The sequence below is a fragment of the Orbicella franksi genome, chromosome 11, assembly GCF_964199315.1.
Source record: "Orbicella franksi chromosome 11, jaOrbFran1.1, whole genome shotgun sequence".
NCBI classification, from domain to species: domain Eukaryota; kingdom Metazoa; phylum Cnidaria; class Anthozoa; order Scleractinia; family Merulinidae; genus Orbicella; species Orbicella franksi.
Window position 1 is genome coordinate 6,510,665 of NC_138155.1, and position 18,462 is coordinate 6,529,126.

The window sequence follows — 18,462 nt, forward strand, 5'->3', positions numbered from 1 at the left end:
AATGATAATAATTTACGCGAAAACTCTGAAATATTCACTGCAATGGACCCATTAGCCTTTTAAGTCCCAAGCTGAAACGTTAGATTTTCTAATGTCATTTGGTGGTAAATCGTGACAATATCACTTAGTTGGTGATTTCGTTTACTTTCGTCACGTCCTACGTTATTTGCATTGTAACCAGAATTAGATTTTGATCACTCCATAGGATTAATGGGGCTTTTCCAATGAAAGTGATTTTTGTATCATTTTGCAAAATGCAGTCACGTGTCGCAGTAACCAGTAACTGATCCTCGGGAAGGTAATAAACTAATAAACAAAAAAAAAAAAAGGGAAAGCTATGCAGAGGGAAGGTTTTGACGGTTGTCAATGGCAACACTGATTAGTTTAGACTACTGTTTCCAAGATATGGAAATCTGAGACGTAGCTCCTTTACGATACTAATCTAAATAGGTTTGGGAATTACAAATTTAACGGGCTTAAGTTAGGAAGTTAAAGTTTGATGCAAAAAGGGAACATAACGTTTACGAACTACTGGTCGCTTACTTTTACAGGTCGGAATCGATCCGTTCCAGTACCCGGTAAGATGGCCCGGTTTGTGAAGGCAGGTGAGGATCTCGGATCCCAACAAGTTATATCCATCTTTGCATCTCATTTGACATGTGCAGCCGAAGCTGTTGTCACAGTCTCCCACTAGAAAGCCGTTTAATGGAGGAAACAATGTTTGGCATCGCACAACTGTAGAACAAATTACAAAACAACACATGTAACAGCGAGTCTTTCTAACTCGAAAATGGTGATGTCTGGAAATGCCCTTATGGTACAATATTGACCTGCATACTGTTTAGAAGACTCGCGCACACAGAGAGACAATTCGTATTTAATGTGACTTAGTGTGTCGCTGATGGTCGAAAAACAAAAAGTTATGGCCGGTGTTTCCCGAGGAGAGATCTGCCACAAAATAATGATCAATCTAAATGCCTACTTAGTTGCCAGCTACATCTATATTGAAAACTATCGCAAAAAGCCTTCCTTACGCGGAATGTTTTGGTTAATAATAAGCAATAGCAATTTGTTTTGCAGGGAGATCTATCATTACTTAGTAAAAAGCTTACTTTCGACCGTGACGTGGAATTTGCAGATTCTGTAATTTCCTGCTGCGTCACTTGCGTTGTAAATGACCTCATGTCGTCCTTCGTAGAACTTGTTCCCGGAAGGAACACCATGTTTCGTAACATTGGTTGCCATGCCAGAGTTATCTGTGGCAACCACTACAGGCCAGTTTACAGTGGTATAGTTTTTAGCCCTGTCTGCGTACCTTCTGATGTCACTACTGGGACAAGTACCGCCGAACAAGGGTTTTTCCACATCTGCAAGTATTGGAATAATAAAAGAGAAATCTTAATTCGGAGCTCATTAAATATTTCTCTTCCACGAGATTCAAGTTTTAGATAAATACCTAGGTAAGTAAAATTGAAACTGTTCCTCATCATGCCTGACGTAACGCCCCCAGAAACAGAGAATTGACTTTTTTTTCTATTCTTTTAATATAAACTAACCTTTGCAAAACGTAGTGGTGTTTCCTGACCATTGACCGTCGCTAAGGCAGGTCACTATTGGCTCTCCATGCAGTCTATAGCCTTGGGGACATGAAAAGTGACATGTAGTACCGTATTCAGGATAAATTCTGCAAGAGTCGGGTGTCACCTGACCATCTGATGGAGCTTCAAGGGACTTACAATGGACAACTATAGAAAATAAAAACAAAACAATAGTTTTACTAATAAACGATTTAGGCATTTCCTCTCGTCAACATCATCCTTATAAACTACGTTCAGTGTGCAGTAGACTGGCATCATTATGTGACTCAGAAGAACAGGATTTTAAGGGTCAATAAAGCTTTGTCCTTTTACACATTCGCGAGCATTTTGGTAAACACCAAGACCAAAAAAGACCACTTGGGAAAATAATACCCGTTACACTCATGCAGTGGTATAAATACGCTTTGTGGAAACAAAAAAGTGATAAGTGATCCCTATTCATGTTGCTTCCCTTACCTTGACAATGCGGTTTTTCTCCAGACCAGGTACCATTTGCTTGACAGATCCTCTCAGTCGAGCCGTTAACCAGGCGATAGCCACGGACGCAGTACAGAAGACATTTGTCACCAAAGACGTTTTGCAAGGAACCGCCTCCGCAACCAGACAGTATGCTGTTTGGAGGGGGAACGAGTCGATCACACTTGGCGACTAAGGAAAGACAATTGAATGCTGACTTTAATTTGTGATAATAGTTTTGGTGGGAAGAGATGGAAAGATCGACTCGTAAAGCTTTCAATGAAACATTTCTTTTTACAAATATGCAGTCAGAATCTTGTTTTTATAAGCTTTACCCATTATTATTATTATGACATGAAAATGTGGATTATGACATTAACTTAAGCATTATTTTACTTACGTTCACACTTTGTCTCATTCCCAGTCCAGACACCAACCGACGTAATCGGATCCTTCTCGCAGATTCTGCGGTCAGAGCCATTCATTGCATGGCCATCACGGCAAGCGAAGGAGCATTCTGATCCATACTGATTGTCTTTGGTACACTGTAAGGAGCCTCCAGCTGGAGCATACAATTTAGGCAGGCATCGGACAACTAGAAGGAGATGACAAAACAGCAAAATTAGCACGAAAATTCGAATTTTAGAACGTTAGTCCTTTTTTTTTTTTTCTCAATACATCTTTCACTTTATCGGTAGTTATAGTTTTTCAAATGTAAGACCCTCTAAGAACTTGACGTTTTGCAACGTTTAAGCTCGACAGGTTTCTGCATTTTAGTAATGTAGCACGTTTGAATTTCCTAGTTTATGATTTGCGTGACATTAAAATGGCGGCCCATAAAGTCTTTCGTGTGGGTCAAAAGCTGAGTTATCGATTACGTTATTGGTACCCGAACGGTTCTTCCACTAGACGAAGTATCAATTTCAATCTGTTGGAACATTACAGTAATGCATTTTCGTGTAAATACGCAAAACCAAGAATTACAAATGTTTCTGTTCCTTTGTTCATGTCTGTGCCCATCCGAGGGACTCCAACATGGCGTCTCGCATTAAGGCTTTATAAATTTGGGTGAAACACTCCTCCGAATAACTCGCGAATAAACACTGCGCAGACTTAAAAATCTTAGCGAGGCTGTTTAGATATCAATCAGCTATCATATACCAGATTCTTGAGTTAATATATTCTGGTGGTTACGATTTTTAACTTTAATGGCGTTACAGAGTAACCAGCAACGTATAACTACGCCTCAGAAAAATAGAGCCACGAACAACGACGACGAAGATGCAAATGGGTTCCATGCTTTGCATGCTATAGTGCGAGTGGCTGCGTGGCATTTTGAGATAAAAGCAAAGAAAAAAAAAAACTTTTATGCATCCTTTGTAAAAATTGACATATTTTAGGACTTCGTCATGGACAAAGAAAATGTCTAATGATTCGGGGTCAAATTTCTTTGGGTAATTAATGGTGTGGTACCCTTCCGGTATTTACGGTTGATGTTTTTGTAGCTCGATCAGAGGCGTTCTTGCTAATTCGTTAATAATAGGGTGGACAGAGAGCGCTTTCCTATCAAATAAACCTAAAATAAGGCCATGTTTATGAAAAATTCAATTTCTTGAAAATACAAGAGTTGAGACCCTTGAACACTTGTCAAAAACATTTTGAAACGATCTTGCCGAATTTTCCTCTAGATGACTGTGAAATTCAAGGGAGCTACACAGTGGTATAATGTTTTTCTACGTAGCAACGGCCACAGCGACGGTTGTTAACAATCAGAAAGTGACCAAAGATATAAACGAGTGTCAACAACTATAAACGAAAGCTTGTAGAAAAGCTCTTACGACATGCAGAACTCGATAAATGTAATTACTTTTGAAATGTGTTGCCTGAATCACCATCACAGTACAGGCTCATTAATTTCCCTTCCAAAAAGTTATATTTCCTACTTCTGCAAGCTTTCCACTTCCCCGATATGCAATCTGCAAACACCCTTCCACTCCCCACCCCCCCCCCCCCTCTTGATTTCTGGCTTTTTAAATGCTTAATCCATCGTGTAACAAAATTTCAATGCATTTTTCCAGGAGCCATAATCGGGGACGGAGACCGTAAGCGCGCGCCATTTCAAGTATTGGGGTTGTCCCCATGATATGGGACAATAATTCTATTTTTAGAACAAATTGCGCCATCACATGCGGCACACGCGCGTACATGCTGCGAGGATTTTTGCGAATGTCGCGCGGGGGAAATGGCGTCCGAAATTCCCGAAATGTTTCATGCTTTTGCCCCTCAACTCAACGCGTTTACGTCGGTTGGAATTTTGCTTAAGTATTTTCGTCGTAAGCTGCTCCAGTTTGAGTGAAGTAAGACAGTGTCGAATTTAGGTATGTTCCACTGTAAGCTTGTATATATCGCTGACCAAGTTGTGTTCCGACTGATGCTTCGTTTACATGAGCTGTACATTACTCCACTTTAAATTTCACATATGTTGAAGATTAACAGCTTTTCCATTACACAGCAAAAAACTAGCTGGATATATCTAGATAACGCAGAGCTTCAGGACTTCATAGTTTCCTGGCTCCTCTTGCCACACGCTTGCGAGGAATTTGTCAGTCTATCGCGACCGGAAAGTAAAACAAAATAATTGCTAGTTTGAGTTTCGCTTGAATTGTAAGCAACGCTTGATGTTTCATCAAGGCTTAATAACTTTACGTCCGTAGATACTGCTCAGTTTTATTCGTGTAAAAATCCAGTAAATTCTCTGTTTTCGATGAATGAGAGCGCCCACCGATGCGTGTTTTGTACAGTCAGTAAACATGACAAATTGTACTTCCGCCGCACTTTCGTGTGAAAGCGTACATCGAACTCAAACAATAGCTCTATAGTTTTTAAATATGTTTAAGATTGATAAATTTTTGACACCATATTAAAAGCTAAGCTGAAAATATGTGAATAAAGCAGAAACAATCAGCGAAGTTACGATGACGCTTTCTTTAATCAACTTGGAATAACGATTTCGATTTACATGATCGAGTTATCAAAACTCCTTGTCTATTTTCATTTTCGCAGTGTAAAACTTCACTATGCTTATGTTGAAGAAACACACATGATGTAAGTAGCCTTTTTGCATTCGTGAAATTTGTTGCAGCATCTCAGCACAAAAGATAACGAAAGAAATCTTTGTCAAGATTTGTTGACAAATGAAAACAACGACTCGGACTTGAAAGTGCACGAGCAGCATACACTGTGCAAATGAGCTAATTGTACGCGTCAGACTTTCCTTTCAAAAACTTTTGCAAACTCACCAAACAAGCAGAGACAATAAGAAACCATCAAAACAGGTTTTGGTTATGATTAAAAATTGTCTGAGAAACTCACAAATTAACTCGATACCAGAGTAGAGAGTTTTCTTGCTATATTTTTAAGCATACGCGTAAGCTTACGACTAGCGTGAGCAGATCTTATTATTCATTCCCAGCGCGAGATTGAAGTCTTGTTTTCAACCCTGAAAAACCCACCTTTTCCGTTAGCTCAGAGCATAAAACTACATATAAGCGCCCTGGTTCGTATTCCCTGCCTTATTCCCTGCCATCGCTGTGAAAAATACGCAAGAGAATCTCTCAACTCTCACCATTTGATCACGCAACGTGACAACATCCACGCGAAAGCCCCTGACATGTGCGTGAATCCGCGCGGATATATGACGTCAGGATGGCGCAATTTGTTCTAAAAATAGAAAAATTGTCCCATATCATGGGTGCGCGCGAATCCCGAGACTTACGGTCTCCGTCCCCGATTATGGCTCCTGATTTTTCTTAATCGTGTACTTGTACCAGCTGACTTCACGCCAACATCTCCTCTTTGGACAGCATTTAAGAGAATTTCCTGTGACTTGGGGTATTCAAAGACTAATAATATGTCGTGACGCAATCAGCCTAAAAGATCACAACATTTTAACATCTGTCATGTAACACTGGATAATTTGTCCAGTGGGTCTGGTGCAAAATAAGGTTATTCAGATAAAGACTGGTAAAAGCACAGAAAACATGAGTTAAGTGTCAGAACTTTGGTTGATTACACGGAACGGAACAACGAAACAAAAACTTTTAAGATGTGCTTGTTTGAAAGTCAATCTTGTTTTGTAAAAGAGCAGGAATTGTTGGCATTAATACTATAAATCACAACCTCAAAAGAGAGCAACCCATTTTAAGTAAAGTCTTCAAAAATTATTTTCTCTTCCCGAGTGCAATCACACGAAATTGATCTTTCTTACCATATTTCAACAAGCTTTTTGGTCTATTTTAGGGTATCATAATACAACCTTAACCGGACACTAAAAATTTCCGGACATTCCAACCGGAATATTTTGTTCGAATGCAAAGCACCCAAAGATTATCCAAGATGAAATCAGTTGCTATATCTACATGGGGCATGCGCAAATTACCTAACACGAAGACTTTAAATTTGCATTCGGCAACGTTTCCTGCTTTGTCTGAAGCCAAGTACCGGATGCTGTGTTCCCCAGCATGAAATAAGTCCCCTGGTTGTTTCCCATAGTGTGTTATGTTGGGGATGAAGCCAGAGTTGTCTGTAGCTGAAGGATGAGACCACGTGACTAGCGTGGACGTGGAACCCCTGTCAGCGGTGGCTACAATATTTGACGGACAGTTTGAGATAACTGGTGCTGAGACATCTAAATGATAAAGAGATATCGCTTAGCAAAGACAATAAGAAAATACATATAAAGATGCCATACACATGCAGTGGCAGCTTGGCGATTAAAAACTGTTAAATATAAATGTGATAATAACGAGAGTGACAAAGCCCAATCAGCATCATAAAGAACTATTACATAAAGGTCGTAGCATCATCGTCATCATCACCATCATCATTATAATCCTAATCATCAACAACGGCAGGAAAAAACAAAAACAAAAACAAAAACAAAAACAAAAAAACAAGAACAAGATATAGTTGCTTCCATTTTGTCAAAGTAAAAACACCAAAATGTTATGTTCATTCACGTCCAATAAACTAATTTTCACTTGTTTTAAAATTATTGGGAAAACAACTTCCAAGGTCGTTTTCGCAGTCAGGACTTTTTTTAAAATTCAGTTTGGGCACTTATATTCCTTTAATGCAACGATTCGTAAGTTAAAATTCTACGGATTCGCATGGAAAACATGAAGAGCATTTTTAAGGCCTATTGAAAATAGGTGTTGCCATATCGCAAATTGATCAACTTACCATTGCACCATGGATTTCCTAATGGCGCCCATGTCTTCTGCTGATTACAAGTCTTCACCCCAGGTCCATGGTGTTGATAACCGTTTTTGCATGTGAACCAGCACTCTGATGCGTAATAAATGACAGCACTTGCATTGGTGCAGAACGGAGGGCTAATGTCCAGTCCTTCCGATTTTATTGTCAAAGGGGAACAGGTGATAGCTACAAGTCAAAGAACAAAAAATCCCTTTTTTCAGCCCATTGCAATTGTTACGAGACAAAGCGTGGTATGTCAAAGAAGGCGCATGTTCGCTGGTTCGTAAATCTTAAGGTTGCTCTGTGCTTGTTTGTTTGTTTGTTTGTTTTATATTGGTATCGCTTTGGTGTTTTTCTACCTCTGGTTTGTAAATTACCGGACAAATTACAGTCATACTTTGCTGCTGGTTGAGGCTTTAAAAATCACTGACAGATTTCCATCTTTAAGAGGACAGCATTAAAGAAATTCGTAGCTTGCAGCTTCTCTTGGTAGAGAAGGAAGTTAAAGATATATAGCTAAGATATCATGGAAAAATTACCAAAAGATGGATATATGTCAAGGTAACTAGGAGTCGCTTTTCTTACTTTTCAATCGATGAATACTCTTTATTACCTTGACACTGTAGCTCGGTTCCACTCCACTGTCTAGTCTCCAGACAAGTTCTTTTTTGTGATCCTACTAGAGTCTCATATCCTACCAGGCAGCTGAAGAAGCAGGAAGTGCCGTAGTTAGAGCTCAGGCCACTGCACCCATATCCGGACTGTATTGCATAGTCTGGAGTATGCAGTGAGGGACACTGGATGACTGAAACGAATAATAAAAAATAAAATTACACATTTCCGAGTCTTCTTCTTTTCACTTTTAAGCTCGTGAATACGAGTTTGTAGTGGTTACTAGAAATCACTCGCTCGATAACTCCGCCGATTAAACGACTGCAAAGTCATCGGCGGTTATAATGTTCAAATACGCTTTGGATAACTTTAGCACTACATTTCTTCAATACTTCAAGTCTTTAAAATTTTGGATGTTTTTCTGCCTCTAAATGCATTTCTTCGCTTTATCTTGAGCGATAATCGATTCTACAAGTTTCGTTAACATTTATTTCACTCGGTCGTCTATCGCTGCGAATTTATGCTTTATCTTATGCTTTAACAAATAAAGATCGTAATTATTGTTACAAAAACTGAACAGGATTTATTAATTGCCATTGCTGTTATTGACATTTCTTCACAGTTTTGTTTGTTGAAGTAATTCGGTTTCGGAAAAGGCTTGCTGGTGAGTTTTTTAAAGGTTTAATATTGTTTCAGGTAAATGATTAGTATTTTATGGGAGATCAAAATAACTCAATGCAAACGACCGCTCTTGGTTGATAATAAAATTTCAAATGGTCCACCTCCAGAATGAAGACGTGAACAAATACCCAACTATTGCCTGGAAGGGCTGGGGTGGACACTGCTGGAAATACGCCCCCGAGCGAAAGCTCACTCCAAGATGGCGGAACTGATAAGATTTTATGTAAAAACATGCTAGTTTTTGAACACGGCAAGGTGGTTTGCCCCATCTACTGAATCAAGCTCCAAGGCGTTTTGTCCACTGAATGACATGCTCATTTCATTTGTGACGGATTCTTATCCAAATGTGTTTTTGGGACTTTAGCAAACAACTACTGCATAAACCGAACTTATCGCATAGAGACCAAAGACAAAATTATGTACATAATCAGTAACCGATAGTCAGGAGCTCCTGACATAATTTCATTCACCTTTTGTACTCACGAGTTTTGCTCATAGACTGTTTTGATCTAATGTAATAATAATCCAATAGGTTGGACCTTGCTCAATGAAAAGTTCCATAGGAGGTTCATAATACAGGTACCAGTTGAAAGTGCCAGTTCGATAATTGTCACATGCCACGAGTTTTCCAAAAATACTTCCCTATCAAAATGTGTTTACATATTTCGACCCAGTTACGCCAAATCAGAGTGCGATTATGAATTATTTATTTTATGAAGGATTTTCACGATAATGGAAAATATGTTTACATTTGCCTAGCAGGCACGTTTCTGCAATAAAAATAAATTATAATAGCTACTAACCCTCACAGGAAGTTGCATTTCCTGTCCAATATACTACATTTGTGCCTGCTTTCTTGGCACACTTTCTCTCGGCAGATCCCTTCAAATCATAGCCCTTGGAACACGCGAAGCGGCAGACACTTCCATATATATTTCCACAGGCGGAATTCTCTATCTTCCCGTTTGCAGGTGAAAAGAGAGCGGAGCATCTAAAAACTATCAATTTTTATAAAGAAAGTTGACGTTTAAACATTAGCACTTGGCTAGGGAATCAGGTTCGGGGTGAACACTTTTGGTGGTTAAACCCTTAATTACACACGCTACAGTCTACATCAAAACTGGGCAACGCTAAGAGGGGGCTTTCTAAACCATTCAAATACGGACAATGGTGACCCAAGATTAGAATTTAACTGAAGTGTTCATTTTTCTTTCATAACTGCTTGCGCTTTGTGTAGTTCAGGCTTTAGATCACCCACACTCAAAACTGAAACACGTTTGAATCAGTTTGAATCAGCTCAAATAATTAGTTTTTAGTAAGAACCTTTAAGTTGAGTTTTAAAAGATCCTGCGTGTATAATAGGCCCTTTGCAGCTAAGCCATCACGTGACCTACTTTTCATAAAATTATGGGCTATAACTTAACTAATGCCAGAAATGGAAAAAGCATGTCGAAAATATCAAAATGGCCAAGTTTGAGGCCCCCATCATCAGAGAATGAGATTTTATGATGGTCTGAATTTTTGAAAGAATAAGAAGATTTGTATGGGAAAATGTTGCTGGAGAGCAAGACCTTGCTCTCCAGCAACATTTTCCATACGAATCCTCTAAATTTTCCGAAAATTCAAACTATGGTATAAACTTACTCGTTTTTTCCTGGGGCCTCAAACTTGGCCTCTATAGTATTTTCGATGCGCTCTTTCCATTTCTGGCATTCTTTAAGTTATAGCCCATAATACAATTTTTTTTTAGGAAAAATTTGGTCACGTGACCCTAGCTGCAAAGGGCCTATTGTACCCCAGAAATAAATTGTCCTTCTTACCTTGAACTGTAATTTTGAAGGAGCATTGTTTTATGTTTCCCGATGGATCTTTAGCAGTGTAGATCACGGTATGATCTCCTTCAGAAAATATATGTGGGGGTGTCACTGCAGGGAACACAGTTAAATTTGCTTGATGATTGTCGGTGACTTTAACTGGCGCCCAGGTCACCACCGCTGAGGTTTTCCCTTTCTCTGCAACAGCACTTCTTGAGGCTGGACAGGTTTCACCAAATGAAGGTGCTTCCACGTCTTAAGGAGAAAGAAAAAAAAAAATACGTAAGTTAGCAAGTTGGCGACTTTAGTGAGCAACAAAGTTAATGAGTTAGTTATTTCGTCACCCATTCACGCAATAACTCGGTTACCCAGTCAATCTATTAGTCAGTTATTCAGTACATGTACTCTGTCACCCATTTGCTCCGTTGGTCGCTGAATAGACCTTTTTCGCTTCGGCGGCTTGTTTTCCCATTACAGACTACGTGGTATCCTCTAGAAAATTGTTCTTTTAACCATCTAAAAATTATATAATAATATACACGCGGCTATTTGAAAATATGAAAGGAAGAAGTCTCAAGAGTATCATCACATGATCTGGAATGGGGCAACAAACCGCCCAGTCGGAAAAGGTCTAATGCTCTGGTGCTCGGTTAACTAGTCTCCAGCATTCAGTCTGTTCATACTGCCGTTCGCTCATCTAGAGACTACTCAATATAGATGTACAGTGCCTATATGAATTTCAAAGTTAATTGGAGGATCATTTCCAGTTATCTGTCCCTTTTTGAGGAAGGCGCCATCAAAGACCCTAAAAATACCGAGCTGGGGTTTTGTGATATTTAGTTCCAGTAATTACCGTACGAAAGGATTACTGGTAGTCTACGACTTGTAGATTAATAGCAAATTATGTGAAGCCATCGCACACAACTTTCCCAAAACGTGAAAATATTATTATTTTTGCAATTACCAGATTTGTTATCCCACGGAAACTGGAGCGAGTTGAGCCCCGAGTTACAAGCGGGGCAGGGGAGGTGACAGAGATAGAACCCCTCTCCTGGGTTTTCGTTCTAAGAAGGCTTATGTAAACTATTTGACCTATGTAAACTATAGCCCTCGGCATATTCTAAAAGATGGCACTTGTGTTTTTGGCGAGTCTGCTTCACAAAATATGACATGATGTCATCAAGTCCGCCATCTCGGAATTCCCTTTTTTCTCAGATTGGGAGAGAATAAAGTAAATTAATGAGAAATTATTCAAAACTAATACTATACTGGTTTTGCAATGGTTTTAAAGAAATTTAGACAAAGCCGTAGAATACTGTCAAAAATGACGAAATGTGGCTTGACCTGCGTGTCAAAATGCACTTGCTATGGAATGTCAAAATCTTGGTGTGGGTGGGATGAATGAACAGCCACTGAATTTTTTAACATCACAGAGTACATCGTCTTGTTAAAACTCTGAAAATCCCTCGCACGAGGAGTTTGTTCGGACAGGAATCTTTTAAATTTTGTGAAGATTGAGCACGTTGCATTTCTGTTGTAATTCTCTGGGCCCAAGTATGTGGGTGGCTGAGTAAGTGTATAGAGTATGCCTTTCGTGACCATATGATAATTTTGTAAAACTCACCTTTACAGTGGAAGATACCCTGTCTCCATTGCCCGTTGTCACACATATTCGAGCTAGAACCAACACGAGCGTAGCCTGAGCTACATTCATAGGAACAATTTTGACCATGCAGGGGTTTTATTTTACAAATCTCAGGAATGATTTGTCCATTGTCTGGTGCCTTTAGAGATGGACATGCACGTACTGAAATTAGAAAAATCAGTAGAATAGGAGTTAAAACTATTGTGAACCGTATTTAAATATCGCGAGATTCCATCATCATGCTCTTTTTGCTTTATTCATTCACTACAAAACACATCCTAACCACATAAATAAATCCCTGACCTCGACAATTTGCGGTTGCTTTAGGGCTCCAGCTGCCATTAACGTCACAAAGAGAGCTTGTGTTTCCGACTATTTCAAAGCCACGATTGCACGTGACCACGCACTGAATCCCATGAGGAACCTGCGATTTACCACGACAAGGGGTCGAGATCTGTCCGTTGCTTGGAGACGGCCAGTCACTTGTGTCACAGGTGATTCCTTCAATTGACATACATATAGGTCGACAAAATTAGTCACGTATTTCCATCTCACTGAACACAAGGTTTGTAGATCTGAAGTCACTTGGCTAGCAGGATAACCTCTTGACATTTTTTTTTTTTTTGGTAAAAGAAAGAAGAAAAAGATAGAAATTGTCATGCTATGAAAGAACCCCTTGAGCTATGCCTTGAAATAAATGTTGCATTGTATTAATAATGTATTTGATTAGTATGTATTAGTATGTTAGTATTAGTATGTGTTAGTATTTTGATATGTAAAGTTTTACATCTTTCCTCTTTCGAGTAGCCTTGAAAAATTAAGAAAATGTTTAATGTTCTTTTTGGGCCATCTTGACATCTTATTTGCAAGCTTTCGCACGTAACCGCTACTGAAACGAATCAATTCCCGATGCTCTTAACACATGATACAGGCCTCGTTATCATCAGTGACGCTTCTGGAGATAAAGGGGTAAAGAAAACCGACACCTTAAACAAATTGGTTACTGTAAGAAGAATGTGAAACGCGAGCAAGCAAAAAACCAATAGCACCTCTTATAGCCATGAGCTAAAAAAGTAAAAAAAAAAAAAAAAAGAAAAAAAAAAACTTTTATTTACAGGTAGCTGGCTCTCGCAAAGCACTATCCGGTTTGATATACATGGTTCATCCGATTAATTGAGTAAACCAGTGTCATATATATGTATATATATATAGTTAAGTGCAAGATGAGGCGTCATGAAGCAAACTTCTAACTGTTCCGGCTTTGTGTAATCTATTATTTCAGGTTGTATAGCATTACGTAATTATATTTACATTTTTCTGATCTTATATATATATACATGCAAATCTGTAAACTTACTAGGATTTTTAACGTTTTATTTTTTAACTTGTAAATATTGTTCCAATCTGAAGAAGGCCGAAGGCCGAAACGTCGCATTAAAAGCCGGAACAGTTAGAAGTTTGCTTCATGACGCCTCATCTTACACTTAACTAAAATTCACATTGAAGCACGGTATCTTTTGATCCTTCTACTGGAAGTCACCGTTTGGAAAACCATATTATTCTGCCTATATATATATATATATATATATATATATATATATATATATATATAGTTTCAAAACCACGTTTCACAACATGATAAGGTGTCCCAAAATAGGTACTCTGTCTGCAGCATACCGTGAAAAGGTTGCTGAAGATTTACAGTACCTCTCAAGAAAAGGTTCTCGTTGTGACTAAGACCGGTTTAAACTTTTGTGAGAAATTGGGTCAGTCAAAAAAAGAGGCTAGAGAAAAAAGAAACGTGTAACAAGTGGAATCTGGCTAATTGAGGTGTTCTTTTGTTTGTTATGTAGCGCTATAGTTTCAACCGAGCTTGGGAGGTGTGGATGAAAAAATTTTGACCTCGTCATAGGTGCAAACTTCATGCATTGCATTAGATTTGTACTTACAACCTTCTCGGTCAAAATTTTCCCATAGAGACCTCTCGTTCAGTTAAGGGGAACTAGTTCAGACAGCAGATGTTCAGCCCGAAAGTTTATACTTACTGACGCATCTTTTCCAATTTTGTGGCGATGTTTGATACCCAGGATAGCAACTGCACGTGAATGAACCGAGCGTATTATGGCATAGATGTTCGCACTGTGCCAAACCAAGAGAACACTCAGGGCAATCCTGTTTTTGGCTACGACTTCCACTGCATCTGGATCCACCGTGGGCTGGTGGGGGATTGGTACAGTAGCGGTATCTTGTTTGATAACCACCTTGACAGCCAACACTACCCCAGCTCTGCCATGATGACCAACGGCCATGAATTGGTGCTAAAAAAATATCATTTGCCTGTTGCTGAATAGTTATCTCGGCATGCAAGGTTTATAGAAAACGACCATTACGTATATGTCATTCACGCAGTTCTCTCTAACGGTGAGCTAGTCAGACCACAGTACTTTGTAAATTTTTATTTCGCCAGGTACTATGATCGTCGTCATAACTGCAGCTTTCCTATTATTATAATTATTATTATCATAATAGTAATAATAATTATTATTGTTATTATTTTTATTACTACTGCTATTATCATTGTTGTTGTTGTTATTATTATTATTATTATTATTATTATTATTATTATTATTATCGTCCTCACGTAATGTTTGCTTAGAGTCCTTAGGGCCGAGACCAAACCATGGTCCTGGGGCACTAGGGGATAGCCAGTTTTTAGCTTGATAGCACCCTCCTCAAAATGTGTGCTGTACCTAGCAAGGTATCTTTTTATTATTATTATTATTATTATTATTATTATTATTATTATTGTTATTGTTACTTTAAGTCCTTAAAGTCTTGCCGCTTTTAACTTATGGTGCCGAGTTCAATCCATGAGCCTAGGGCAGTCATAAGTCTGCTGGATTATTTGATGGATAGAGTCCTCCTAAGTATGTGAGCAGTTCCAAGGAGGACGGTCTTAATTCTGTAGCTCTGTTATTCTAATATTGCCTGGGGTCTTGCCGATGTAGTTTTCTGTTCCCTTCTTGAAAAGTCCGAAAGCTCCAATGATCATTGGGACAGTTGTTGTTTTCATTCCCCACGTTTTCTCGATTTTCATCTCAAGATCAAGATGATGATGATGATGATGATGATGATGATTATTAATCACGCGGCCTAGGGCAAACACGGTTCTCAAAATGAGGCTCACTTCTTGCTGCTACACCGTACTAACGATACCCAACCAGGTCGAAGCAGCTGTCCACCCGTCAAGCTTCTCTCCTTTATTGTTGTTTCTATTTTTGGCTGCTTAGTTCTTTTACAGTTCCTACGTACACTAGCAGCATTTTTCGTTTGTGGTCTCTGCATGAATCATTGTATTTAGTGGCCTCTTTAGATCCGATATGCTGCTCATGTTTAACATGGTATGGCAATGTACTTTCAGCGGGAAAGTTTTTGTCTTTCCGCACTCTCCTTTCGCGACCACGACACGATCTTCTGTATTTTGCATATTGTCCGTGATCACTCGTTTAGACATTGGCCAATCCGCAAACATTTGGATTGAGTTTCATCTGAGGTCATTGTCATGTGCATTTAGTAGACGATTGGCCAACCAGCCGGCTGCTTTACTTCTTGATGCTACACATTGCTGATGAGACTCAACCATGTCGAAACTGCTGTCCGCGGTTGTAATTCTTGACTTTCAGTTTGGACTCTATCATGCCGTTGTCCCGTTAAGCTTGCTACATAGTCAATCAGGCTTGCAACCTTGTTATGTTTCTATTTTTAGCTGATTAGATCTTTTACAGATCCTACGTACACCGGTAGTAATTTTGTTTGCGGTCTCTTGCATCATTGCGCAGGATGCCTGAGGCAGACTGCGTCATACTTTCGGTCTAATTTGGGAGCAAGTGGTCTATGTGCTTGTTTCCCGTGGAAGTATGTTGAAATCACGTCGGGCCAAAGGAACAAATATTTGTTTTATCCATAAATTTTCTTCAAAAGCTCGTATTGCCTCCAAAATGCACCAACAACATGCTCGATAGATGCCCTAACCAACGCTTTCCTACATCGCCTACTTGGTGAGAATCTAAACTTGCAAATCTCGTAGTCATTTTTTCAGGCAAACTATAGTCGTTTGCTGAGGGGGATTTTGAGCTCGCAAATCTCGCGGATATTTCTCATAGCGAGACCCACCGAGAACATTGCTTTCTTCAATCGCCGGCAAACGTTTGCTAAGTGGGGATTTAAACTTGCAAATCTTGCAGAATTTTTGGTTCACCGTAGCACCGCAACAGATATTTTTCACCGCGAGCCATCGCGAAGCCCAGCAAGTTAAAAATTTATACCGGAGGAGAGCAGCCATAAATTTGCTTTCCCTTTGTTGTCGGAACCCATCAGTTGAGTGGTAATTTAGATCGCAAATCTTACAGATATTTCTTCGGTGCGACCCATCGCAAAGTCAGGCGAATTTGCGGAAGGAGGAAAATAGCCATAAATTTGCTTGAAAACTCCCACCGCTTTCAGATTTCTCATCGCTGCACGTCAAAAACACTGAAAAACAGTGAAACCAAAACTCCCTAAAATCGCTTTACTTCGACTTTATTCTTAAACACGACCTAAACCTCTGCAGCAACAGGGAAAAAACGTACACAAACGAAGCCAGAGAAGGCGTCTTTAGTGTATATCTTTTCCGCAGTGAAAAATTGGGAGCTGCATGAAAATTTGAAATGCGACACGAGTGGGGCATTTCTATGTCAATTTGACACAACAGTAATAAGGTCGACAATGCTTATACTACTATACTACTACATAAATTTTAACGCGAACCACATTATGTTATCTTTTTGGTAAAGAAAATACAACTGCAAAACTGAATGTTAGCGTTTCCGTTCGTGTTTATTGTTGCGCGGATATAGCCATTCGAAGTTGATAGCATTAGTACATCGACCAAAGCATCCCGCGTGAAAGTTGTTGTACTTCAACTGAGAGCGCTTTTATGCATAAATAAAATTTAAAAAGCTGGTTTTTGAGCTCCTTCAGTTGCACTTTTATGATGAACTGGGTGTAAAGGGACGGTGAAATGTGTTAGGGAATAACAAAAACTGCCGTTGTAGTAAGTTGGTTTTCAAGTGTTGTGTCACAAATTTTAAGGTGCTGTTTCCATTCGCACGATTATTTTTTGATGAAGTAAAAATACAAATTCAAAAAAATCCAAACGACCTTACCGTGTAGATACTGTAATAGAGCTTTCAACGTTGCCGTTCCTAAATTTTGGAACTCACTTCCAGCCAGTCTAAGATCTATTTCATGCCTCATAGTTTTAAAAATAACAGTAAGACTACTCTTGAATGAGACTTTTAGTAAAGCTTACTTAATTTAGGGCAATGGTTAAACTGGGTGGGTCTTTGTTTCATTGAATATTTTTTCAGTCTTTAATAATGATATAGTCATTTTAAGAAGTTGCAGTTTTGATCTTAAGTGGGTCTAAACCTTACTGGTACAATTTAAGTTGCACTCTTGTTTTGATGATATTGTAATTTTAGGTAGCAGTAGTTTTTATTTTAATCACAAACATTTAATTTAATCACAAACATTGAATAATTAGTCATCGGAGTACCTGAAAGGCCTATTTAAACTCTTCAGCACGGACTATGGACTTAGAAATAGTGAAAACAAATTGGCTCTGCCTAAGCCCCTTACCGATTTTTTGAAACGTAGTTTCTACTACAGTAGAGCGCATTTGTGGAATAAGCCTTCCATCTAACGTCAGAGCCATTGGATCTTTTATTAATTTTACAGATGGGATAAATCGCCAATTGTCCTTCTCGTACTCTCACACGGCAAACATATCGGAAATGAGTGCTATATAGATTCATATATTGTATTGTACTGTATTTTACAAAACAGTCTCAAGAAAATACGCGCGCTGATTGGTTAAAAATCGTGTTTCTATAACTCGATGGAAACACAGCACTAGTACGAGCTGTTGACGTAACGATAGCGCAATAATCAAAGTTAGCGAGCTGTTTTCCTTTTTCTTTTTTTTTTGTCGCAGTGTTTTCTAAAAGAAATAGAAAACACGTTCTCCGTGTTTCTATCGAGTTATAGAAACACTCGTGAAAGTTTGGGAGAACTCGAAAAAACTGTGGAAACACTCGCATACGGTTCGTTTTCCCACAGCATTTCTCGTTCTCCAAACATCCACTCGTGTTTCTATACCTCGATAGAAACACGGTACATGTTTTCTATTTCTTAATTATATTGCACAGTGACCATGATTCTGACAACTGAGAACAGATTTTCGACGGAAAGCGTTGTTTAAACTTCTTTAACTTCCTTTGAATATCAAGCAATTGCAATAAACAATATACTAAAGCAAACGTGTTTTAACCATCGGCGAAAAAGGTAAACGTGCATTGTC

General features: G+C 38.9%; 1 protein-coding gene across 2 annotated transcripts in view; it reads right to left on the reverse strand.

The window, feature by feature from the left end:
• LOC145502329 (uncharacterized) overlaps window positions 1-18,462 on the reverse strand; it is a 47,155-nt gene that overhangs the window by 22,059 nt on the left and 6,634 nt on the right. For both annotated transcript variants that reach the window (XM_081481596.1, XM_081481595.1), the window contains 13 exons: window positions 14,108-14,380; window positions 12,366-12,563; window positions 12,042-12,224; window positions 10,424-10,672; window positions 9,407-9,601; window positions 7,924-8,115; window positions 7,296-7,496; window positions 6,493-6,741; window positions 2,455-2,649; window positions 2,055-2,246; window positions 1,557-1,745; window positions 1,113-1,367; window positions 544-735 (listed from right to left, as the gene is read on the reverse strand). In XM_081481596.1, coding sequence (XP_081337722.1) covers window positions 544-735; window positions 1,113-1,367; window positions 1,557-1,745; window positions 2,055-2,246; window positions 2,455-2,649; window positions 6,493-6,741; window positions 7,296-7,496; window positions 7,924-8,115; window positions 9,407-9,601; window positions 10,424-10,672; window positions 12,042-12,224; window positions 12,366-12,563; window positions 14,108-14,380 — 2,763 coding nt within the window. The remainder of the gene's footprint in view (window positions 1-543; window positions 736-1,112; window positions 1,368-1,556; window positions 1,746-2,054; window positions 2,247-2,454; window positions 2,650-6,492; window positions 6,742-7,295; window positions 7,497-7,923; window positions 8,116-9,406; window positions 9,602-10,423; window positions 10,673-12,041; window positions 12,225-12,365; window positions 12,564-14,107; window positions 14,381-18,462) is intronic.